The sequence below is a fragment of the Hipposideros armiger genome, unplaced genomic scaffold (assembly GCF_001890085.2).
Source record: "Hipposideros armiger isolate ML-2016 unplaced genomic scaffold, ASM189008v1 scaffold_162, whole genome shotgun sequence".
In the NCBI taxonomy this organism is placed as follows: domain Eukaryota; kingdom Metazoa; phylum Chordata; class Mammalia; order Chiroptera; family Hipposideridae; genus Hipposideros; species Hipposideros armiger.
Window position 1 is genome coordinate 515126 of NW_017731512.1, and position 10628 is coordinate 525753.

General features: G+C 35.7%; 1 protein-coding gene across 7 annotated transcripts in view; it reads left to right on the forward strand.

Annotated features, from left to right (window-relative positions):
- FILIP1 (filamin A interacting protein 1) overlaps positions 1–10628 on the forward strand; it is a 199021-nt gene that overhangs the window by 80435 nt on the left and 107958 nt on the right. For 4 of the 7 annotated variants that reach the window (XM_019651595.1, XM_019651593.1, XM_019651597.1 and 1 more), the window contains exon 2: positions 7090–7368. In XM_019651595.1, the coding sequence (XP_019507140.1) occupies positions 7096–7368 (273 nt within the window). In that variant the 5' untranslated portion in view covers positions 7090–7095. Of the gene's footprint in view, positions 1–2725; positions 2783–7089; positions 7369–10628 lie in introns of those variants that run through there. The other 3 variants (XM_019651594.1, XM_019651590.1, XM_019651596.1) reach the window with 1 other exon arrangement.

Below are 10628 nucleotides of genomic sequence, written 5' to 3' on the forward strand. Positions count from 1 at the left end.
AGACAAACATTTTTTTTCTAACAGGAAAGTTTGGGCAGTTACCTTACTAGAATAACCCTTTTCTGCGCAAACTAGAATTTTTCTTAATTCACCTAATTTTTAAAAAATCAGTTCAATTTATATCCAGTTGGATAACAATTGTTTCTGGAGTTTTAGTGACTTCCAGCTCCAGAAAAGTCAGAAGTCAGAACTGCAAAGGCAAAGTTCTTTTTCAGCTTCTTTGAAAACCTCAAGTGTTGAGAAGAAGAAAGGCAGTGTGAGGGGGAAGTGGGGAAGAGACTGTGGCCTTGGAAGAATAAGGTATCACACAAGGAGGAATTAGAGAAAGAAGTCTACTGGAATAGTAAAACTCTATATTAATTATTGTTCTTTGAGACTATTTGATGGATGCTACACTCTGTGACTAAACTTATTTCCACCCCATGAAAGTATGGCTGTGAATTCATTTGTATCGTAGTAGTTCTGATATGGTGGTGAAAGCTTCCATTCAGATTTCTTGCACATGGAAAATCCAAACATTCTAGTTCAGGCTTTCCAGGTACTGGGCGTATTGTTTTGGGCAAATGACTAAATCTCTCTAACCCTCACTTGCCTTATCTTTGTAAGAAGAATAATTATCGTACCTGTTTGATGGATTATTATCAGGATTTCATGAGATGATACTATGTATTTGTATACTTAACCAGTGCTCAGAGCATAATAAGCTCTTTAGTACCTGTCAGCTGCTATTATTGTGAATAAAGATAATATTTAAGAATAATTTATTAAATACAGACTGCTGAGATAAAGTCTAAGATATTTGTCGTTCTGGCTGTACAGATAGGTCTCTTTTGTTAGTGGAAAGGAAATGACTGGTTCTTATACAATTCTGGGGCTTGGCCTTTTTAGAAGTGATGAACTATAGGAAGGAAATCTAGCCCTGGCTAACTAGGAATCTAGTAATTTTCCAGAGATGTTCTCTTTGTCAGATGATAAAACAAATATTTAACAACTTAAATTAAATTAAATGATGACATTCTTCAAAGGCCACAGATACTTTGCAGGCCACAGGTACATTATTAAAATGTCTGAAAAAATTATAGTGCTCAAGTACAAAGAATATAGGGAAAGTTTATCAGAAAACTTCAATTTGAGGGCCTTACTCTTTTTATATAATCAATGTCTATGGATTATATACTATGTCTAGTAGTATACTGACATCAGAATTATAATAATAAAGTATTATAAATATAAATATAAATATAAATATTTTAAATGTATTGAGGTCAAAGGATGAGACACTGATGTTGAAAATGCCAGGAAAAATGTTATGTCATTTTGTCATTACTTTATACAATAGTATATTGCTAGATGGTTAAATGCTTTTCTGTTTTATACAATTGACAGTAGCCCTATTTCTTGAAGGAAGTAAAAAAAGAAAAAAAAATCACCCCCAAACCATGTTATAAAAATGAGTATAAAGAGGTAAACTGATACCCCTTTTTATCAAAATATTGGTAAAGGAGGACATCCTATTTTACATACAAAGTTTTAAAACCCTCAAATTGTGCATTCATTCAGACTCAGGTATCTAATTAAAAAATTTTATTTCATGGCAGTTTCCTGATCTATTCTCGCTCTCGCTCTCGCTCTCGCGCTCTCTTTTTTTCTGGAAATCTTTTCGAAGTCTGCTGTTATCTTTCTTGAAGGCTATTAAAGAGAATTTCATAAAATATTTCACCATAGTTTTAGGCTAGGGTAGAATAATATATATTTTTTATTTTGCCACAGTTATATTTTCCTTGAGCTTTTGATTACGACATCATTGCAGTGACTCTAAGAGAAGCCCCTTTCTTGAATTTTAACATGTGTGGAATTATTTATAAGAATTTTCAGTTGGTCTGGATAGATCTGTCCAAATAGAATGAAAATGCCTTAAACAAACAAAAGCCTTGGTTATTTTGAGGATTTTGTGAGTGTAGATAATGAGAATCAAAAAATTACTTCACATGGCTCATTGCATAAATAGGCTGAAGAAAGTTAAAAAAATATAAAGAAAATTTAAGGACAAACCTAGTAATATTTATGAACAGTCTTTACCATTAGAATGAATAATAATCTCGTGAGAAATAATTGAACATTTCATGAGTTGGGCTATTTATAACTAGACTTACCCAAGTAAACAAAATATGCAGAGGAAATAATCTGGCATTGACAGAGAATGAACCAGTTGATTTGATTGGTCTCTTGCATTGTAAAATTCACATAAAACTAGAACAGATGTTTTCTTTTTCCTTTAGTTTTGGATGCTTTGGGTATTGTCATTTATGTCCAAAAGAAAGAACCAGGACAGTTCCATGCTAATGTCCTGGAAGCCCCACGTGCAGCAGGCCCTTTGCCAGGCCACACTGTAAAAAGGAGAGTTTTCTGTAATTATGTGTTTCCTTTTTACTATGTACTATAATTTTTCCTTATAATTCTATAATTCAAAATATAGAAATGATATAAATAAAATTATTGTAACACCTTACCCTATGCACTATGTAGGTCCTTGAAAAAGTGTATAGTTAAAGTGAAACCAGGAACAGACAGGATTTGGATACTTGAGAAACATAGGAAAGCTGCCCAAACCTAATTTATGCAGAAAAGGAGTTTTTGTTGGTGGGAGGGATGGGAAGTATTGTGACCAATGTTGAATCATAATATAAAAAGATAAATGTGAAAGGAGGCAAGGGCAGGAGTGAAAGTTCTAGGGAAAATGCAAGGTCAAGATTGGCTAGAACCAACTAAGATGGGAACTAGGGTAGGTATTTAATTGCTTTTTTCTTTATCCTTTTCTTTTTACTTGTTCAAATGCTCTAGAAATACTTGTTAGTTCAGCATAAATGTTCCAATGTCTTTATAAACATTTTCTGATTCCTGGGATATTATTCATCTGACAGTATGCTCTAGTTTTTGCCCAATATATGGGGCAGGGTGTGGTGGGGAATAGAGGGGAGATAACTACAGATGAAAGAGGGGGTTTTGGAATAACATTTGGTCTTTCTTTTTCTTCACACTCTAGTCAGTAAATTCCATGCAAAGTATTGCTAACTAATTACTACAAAAGGAAAAATAAGTGTATTTTATGAACTGTGTTAAGATAATTTGCTTATTAAAGAGAAGAATCTGTGCCCCAAATTACATTGATTAAAAAAAATGTGATGTGAATCTTCAGTCTATTTGTACCTTTTTCTTGAGGAGAACTTTCTTTGAAGGATATACGCTAGGCTGAAGCAAAGGCATTCTTTGCTTCTTTCAGAAAGTTTATTATCTACATGTCCCAAACTTGCAGCCATGCTATCAATTATTAAGAAGCCCACAGAATGCCAGCTGCCTTTATGTTACCTGTTTGCTACTTGTGTAAGCACAATGGACAGGATTTGGCTAACTCGGATTGTTTACTATTGTTCAGCTGCGGGGCTTTTTACACAATAAGTCTGTCATGGTCCCTGTTCAGATTTGTATCCTGTTTTTATAACTTGTATCCTTAATAGTTGACCAGGTTCCTTCTCAAGAAGATTTTTAAATGATTCATCATTTTACAAGTTCTGCAGCAGGCTAATGATTTTAGAAAAGGTATTGTTGCTTAGTAACCTAATTTCAATTGCTGTGTGAGTTTTGCAGAGTGTCTTAGAGAGAAAGACATGGATTCTCCTCCTCTGTAGTGTAAAGTGAAAAAAACATTACCTTAGTAAGCATTTGTAAATTTTCCTGGGTCATCTGATTTACAGGGTGTTGTCTCCCTTCCAATTTGCTTGTGTTTAAGAACTCAGAGGAAAGCCCTATAGTGAATAAGTATTTGGAGTCAGGCCTGGGTTCAAATCCTAGTTCTTCTATTCATTAGGAGCAGCTGTGTAATCCAGAAAAATATATTTAATCTTGTTAAACTTTAGTAGCCTCATCTATAAAACTGAGAATACTAGCACCTACTTCTTAGTGTTGATATGAATATTAATTAAAATGAGATGCTGTATGTAAAATGCTTAGCACACTGTGTAGCACTTAAGAAACAATAAGTGAAAGCTAGCATAATAGGGAAGAGTGTGAATGTTACTAAATGCGATACATGGAAGTTCATTATTGTGTGCACATTTTCTCCTTACAAAATAGAATAAAGTGGTTTAAAGTGGACATAACTAATGGTGGACTTAGTTACAAGATTGGGAAATTATGTTTTTCTCCCTCTTACATGTTGCCTAATTCCTTCCTAAAACATTTCTTGACTAGTTTGTTATCTCTGAGTATTTTTGCATTCCTGAGATAGAACAGGTGCTGATAGCTGACTTTGTTGTGGAGATAAAGATAGTAGGCCCTATGTCGCTTACCAAGAAAGGGCCAAAACCCATGTGCACACGTCAGAGGAAAAGCAATTAATGTGATATTTCAGTGTCACAGAGAAAAATATTTACTAAGACAGGATTAACATCATTGGTCTAGCACATGAGATCTTCCATCAGCCAGAGTGAGTTAAGGTGGAAGAGAATAGGGAACTCAGGGTTCCAACCTGATTATTGATATAATTGGGTAATTCTAAAATGTGTTTTTTTCTGTGATTAATTCTGAAATTAATTAATTCTATAAACAATGTTCATTAATTAATATAATTCTGTTAATTCTTTAAAATCTATTATTGCTATAATAAAATTTATTTAAAAATATTAATATCAGACTGAAATTTCTAGTAAGAACTAAATATAAAGAGAGTTGGTACTAAGTAAATGCCACTTTCTGTATGTTTGCAAATACAATTGAGTAAATGCCTGTAGCATATAGATAATTGTGCATTTGTCCTATTTTAGGAATATCTTAATGCTGTAGATCCTATAAAAGATATAGAAAATCCAGGGAAATAAGACGTAAACACAGGCTATAGTCAAATGCAAATGCTGTGTATGATTAAGGCTACGTATTATTAAGTTTAAAACATCACCCCTTACCTTCTGTGCTTTGGGAACCATTGTCTGGAATTTCTATTAACGCAGGATCTAAATTGAAGTAGTCAAATCATTATTTGATGTACCATTCCAAAGAGCCTTAAGATTTGATAGAGAAAGTTATTTCAGATAAAAGGAATTCACATGTGGTATGGAGTTGTAGGGAGTCACAATTCAATTTGGGAAGTCCATGTGTCTTAGTTGTGATGTGTAACAGGCCAGGATTAAAATTTGAAACTTTCTATTCATCATTCATCGCCTCTTTTCTTTTGGCTTGGGGCTCAAGTCAGCCTACTCTGCTCACAAACAAACTGATGAAATACAGTAGGTCTGCTCTGAAGTGCTCTGGCTTCCATCACAAAGAAACATGTATTCTTTGTTCACCAGAGAAGCACGAAAGATGCTCTAAAATTCCAAGAATGAATGACTAAGCTAACCAGAAAACAGGGTGCCAATATTAAGGACCACCTCTTCTGTTTGTGCTGTTCATAGTAAGGGTGCTGCTGTAGGAAGTTCACATACACACAATACAACAGTTCAGTTCAAAAAAGAAGCATGAATGTAGATTTCAAGATTTATTGGAAGAATTGAATGTTCGCTATCTGAAAGGAAACACCACACTGTATTTTTCCATTATAAATTTAGTGTTTTGAAAAGCTTTCCTTAGTTTCTTATGTATGGTTGGAGTCATTAAGGAAATTTACTTTCAGAAAACAAAGTCCCTGTATTTTATCTGGAATGAGTAATGAAAATCTTGCTGCGTAGCTGTTCAGGGAAAGGACTATTTATGCTGTGAGTTTTAAATAGGACTCTGCGCTAAGCTACTATATTTAAGGGTTTAGGCAAATTTTGTGGGATAGCCGCCAGGATATTAGAGCTCTCTTCAGAGCACTTTGAGTCCTAGCTTATGAGTTCGGTATGTTTGTAACATACCTGTTGACCAAGTTCTTTTACTCAGAGACTGACAGAGAATCTGTAAAGCATAAATCATGGGATGACTCCAAGGTGCTCTTCACGGGACAAGTTAACTGCTGCTTTGTCTTTTTTCTTTATTTTACTTCAAAATATATTTTTTTAAATTTTAATTTTGAAACTGATCTATTTTCTACCAATTCTTTGTGCTCTTAGTACTGTAAATGACTGATGTAAAAAGACCTGATTTTGAAAAGAAAAGGCTATGGAAAAATAGAATTCCATATCACTGAAAACTAGACCACCTTCTTTGCTTTGCTTTTCCCTTTTCCTCTCTTCATTTCAAGCCCCCTCTACCCCATATGGATTTTTCTGCACATTGTGACTTCCATCTGATTCCTGGCAGGATTTGAGGTTTGAATTTTCTGATAGACTTAATTTAGAATCACTGTTTTAAAAATAAACTTTTTATTTTACAACAAATTTAGAGTCAAAGAATGTTGCAAAGATAATACTGGGGATTCCCAAATACCCATACCCAGTTTCTTCTATAATTAACATCTTAGATTAGTATGGTATATTTATGATAATGAATTAACCAGTATTGATACCTTGTTGTTGACTAAAGTCCATATTTCATTCATATTTCCTCAATTCTCTCCTCATGTCTCTTTTTTTGTTCCAGGATCCCATTTAGGATGCCATATTATATTTAATTGTCATGTGTTCTTAGGCCCCTCTTGGCTGTGACAGTTTTTCAGATTTTCCTTGTTTTTGATGACCTTGATAGTTTTAAAGATTACTGGTCACGAATTTTTATAGAGTGTCTCTCAATTGTGATTTTCTGATGTTTTTCTCATTATTAGACTTGGGTAATATTTTGGGGAGGAAGACCACAATGGTAAAGTGCCATTCTTATCACGTCTTATCAAAGATACATACCATCAACATGACTTAGCACTGTTGATGTGGACTTTGATCATTTGACTTGAGATGTTTATAAGGTTAGAATCACATTTTCACTCTTTCATGAAGACCATCAAAGCAGTTTCCTGAAGATTTTAATGACGTATTTATTGACGATATCAGGAAACTAACTGGGACTGATCTTTTGGTTTTTCTTTATTGGTGGTGGTGTAAAGCTGCTGTAAGTTTTTAAGTAGTTAGACAAAAATAATTTCAGTGGTGGTAAAAACATCTAATCTTTTTTCTTGTGTTGTAGGTGGGAATGAGATCCCGAAACCAGGGTGGTGAAAATTCACCCAACGGGCATATCTCCTGCCCTAAATCCTCCATCATCAGCAATGCTGATGATAAAAGTCTCTCAGAAGATGCAAAAAAGAAGAACAAATCAAATAGAAAGGAGGATGATGACATGGCCTCAGGAACTGTCAAACGACACCTGAAACCATCTGGAGAAAATGAACGAAAGAATAAGAAATTGGAGTTATCCAAAGAAGACCTCATCCAGCTACTCAGTATAATGGAAGGAGAGTTGCAGGTAGTCACATTTTCTCAACTTTTGTGTCTCTAGTTCCCAAGCTGTAAAATAAGAGACTAGGAACCTATCCCCCTCATTGGATTATGAACTTCATGAGGAAAAGGGCTTTTTTTTTTCTTAAAACACCTAAAAAGGGTGTTGTTTTTCTTATTCATTTCTGAATCCCTAGTGCCTGGCACCAGTTTGCACTGAATATATATTTGCTGAATAACAAGAAATAAATAGATGCTGATTCCAACTTCAAGTTTCTCTAGAAGCAGAAATTTTTTTCATAATTTGATTTTGGTAATAATTTAATACAGACCCCTGTACTTAGTAGTATGTAATCAAGGAGCTGTTCTAATTTAGTTTCTGACTATGGTTGAAAACTAGAAGAGTAGTGATTATTAGAAGGCGGAGTTAAGATCAAGTGTTACTTTTAACCAGAAGGTAGAGTAAAAGAGAGAGGAAGAGATGGAGGGAAAGAAAGAGGGAGAAAAAGAAAGAGAGAGAAAGAAGGCTTTTTTTAAACCAGCCTTATACTTTTCTTATTTTTTCATAACTTTCAGCTTACATTTTCTACAATGTCATAGGAGTTGTGATGCACACAAATAAGCAGAGATTATATTGTGAAGTCCTAATACTTTCACAAAGCCTTTTCAAGTCTATTATCTCATTCAATCTCAATAAAGATATTGGTAACATTGTCTATATTTTATAATGAAGAAACTGAGGCCCAGACAAGTTAAATGTTTGTCCAGATCTTATCTTAGGCCTCCTGATTTGCACTGCCCATTCTCACCAACCTCCTGTAGCTTCCTGTGTCGGGTTCCCCATTCAGTGTGTGTTTTTAGGGAGCCAACAGAGGGAGCTGGGATTTTTCTGAGTTCCTGAGCTCTACACAATGATATTTCTGGAAGTCGGGAAACAATAACTTCTTTTTGGGGGTGGGGTGGGGAAGAAATGACTTAAGAGTGGAGTTGCTGTTCTCCTTTCTGTTTTTGTTAGGTACTTAGCTTGCATTAGCCTCTTAGGGGAATACTAATGATTGTGTAAGATGAAGCCTTTGTTTGGTGCTGTTATCATCAGAGTGATCATTTGCAACCTACCCTAAACTAGAATGGACTAGTCTGATCTGTTCCTGTTCTCATCTGTATGTGCACACAGATAAGGAAACGCCTGGGGTAAAGAGAAATAGAAAACATAACAAACCTCAATTTTTAAAAAAACAAACAAACATGACTGAGCTTACCATGTGGATAAAAATCACATTTGTATTTCATAGCAAAAGAAGAAACTTTCCAGAATGATAGCATTACTAAAAATAGCTTCACCACTCCCAGAAATGTGGTTAATGTTTTGTCTATTGACATTTATTGTGTAAGGAAGCAGAATATATTACTCCAACTTTTTAAGTTGCCCCCACCTGATAACATTGGCCCAAGTGGAAGCTACAGTGGTTGCCTGGGAAATCTTCATAAAACAATGCTATCAGCGCACTTCTCTTCAGGCCTGGTGGCCTGTGTGAAGTCTGTGGCTTCTCCAGATACTAATTTCTATAGAAGGCTGTTGTTATATCATGGTGGATTCTGGAAGATATTTAAGATTCATGTGGCTTTTATGTTCATGGTATTTCCAGATGCGATTCCAGAGCCTAGGTATTGAACATATAAGCCCATACACCCAGGACATCAAAGAAATTACCCATGAGGCTACAAAGAAATACATTTTGCTTTCCATTATTCCTTATGAATACAGGATACTTTACCTCACATGATAGATGTATTTCTGAGTAGCAATATATGAGTAAAATGTGTAAGATATTTGTGGCGGAGGCAGTGAAGGAAAAGATAAATGAAGGACCTCATATTTTAAGAAATTCCATGGTGAATTCATTTCAAAAGCACGTAATCCATCCCCCATATATTTATATGTATATACATACATGTGTAAGTGTATGTACTTATAAATGTAGGTTTTGCAATATTAGGTTAGTTAAAAATGAGAGTGTTTCTGTATTTAAAACTGTAGATATAAGTTCTTGTACCAGACTCCTGTCCTTTAGTAGCATTGTCACATGAGGGAGTGTGTGTGTTGTAGCTAAGAGTGGGAGGCAGGTGGCATTAGCAAACATGAGCGGGCTGGTGAAAACGTGACAGCATTGTGCCAGGTTTGCCAGACTAGAGGTAACAAAAAAGCCTGTCTAAAGATCTGGTATTGAGAGGAGAAGCAGGGATATGCCTCGTGAAGTAATTTACCTTCAGCTCAGGCCTATATGCCATTCAGCCTGACACATGTGAGCACTTAGTGAGCTGTCTCCCAGACCTTCAAAGGCCATCTATTACTCTCCCTTTGTGGAATGGCTGTATGTGACTCAAATACCCTTACTCTGAAGGTGGTGTTGACAGGAATCTTTGAGGTGTCTTATTTACCTCCTTTGTACTACATGTGTGAAACTGACAGACAAGTTATGTGACTTGCCAAGTTTGTGCAGCAATTTAGTTACTTTTGCTCTAGGTCCAAATTCTCTTTCAGTCCAATGTCCCTCCCACTGTGTCATTTACACTCTGGGGATGAGCCAGTGTGGGTTCCAGGACCTTTATATTTATTCTTCACCTCCAGAACTTCTCTCAAGGAGATTTGCATTGTGAACTTTAGGGCCAAAGCCATTTTGTAGAAAGATGAAACTTTTTTAGGTAAGAGAAATCGAGGTGAGAGAAATCTTTCACATCAAGGCAGTGGAATATGATCTGAGCCATGAGGTTTGATGTGATTTGGATAGTGAGACAAATGGGGGGAAGCGGTGGTGCCACATGGCTGTGGGCTGGGCACTACACAATTTTGGGGCTTCATATTCACTACTCTATGAGGGTTGTGCCCTAACATTGTGCAACAGCTTAGCCTGGTGGGGACTAGAACTACAGTCAAAAGAAGCAGGGTGACACACAGAGCAAAGGGCCTATATATAGGCAAAAGAAGGCCAAGATCAGGTCTGCCTGTAGGAGATGTACCCTGGAAGTGACTTGAGGAAAAGGAGGAGATGGAGGCTCACTGAGGCTTTTTATGCTAATTTTCTCTTTCTCAGACTCCTTGTTGATCTCTCGTTGTTTCTAACTTTGTATCCAGGGTTTTGGACATGAGAGATAGTTCTGTGTATCTTCTGGTACTAGTGGCCAGCCACTTTCAGAATCTATTGTGTGATCCATGAGAATTTGTTGAACGAACAGTATAAACAGCATCGTCTTTATTGTTAGCATTGGCTCTTTGCAAAATTTGCAAAT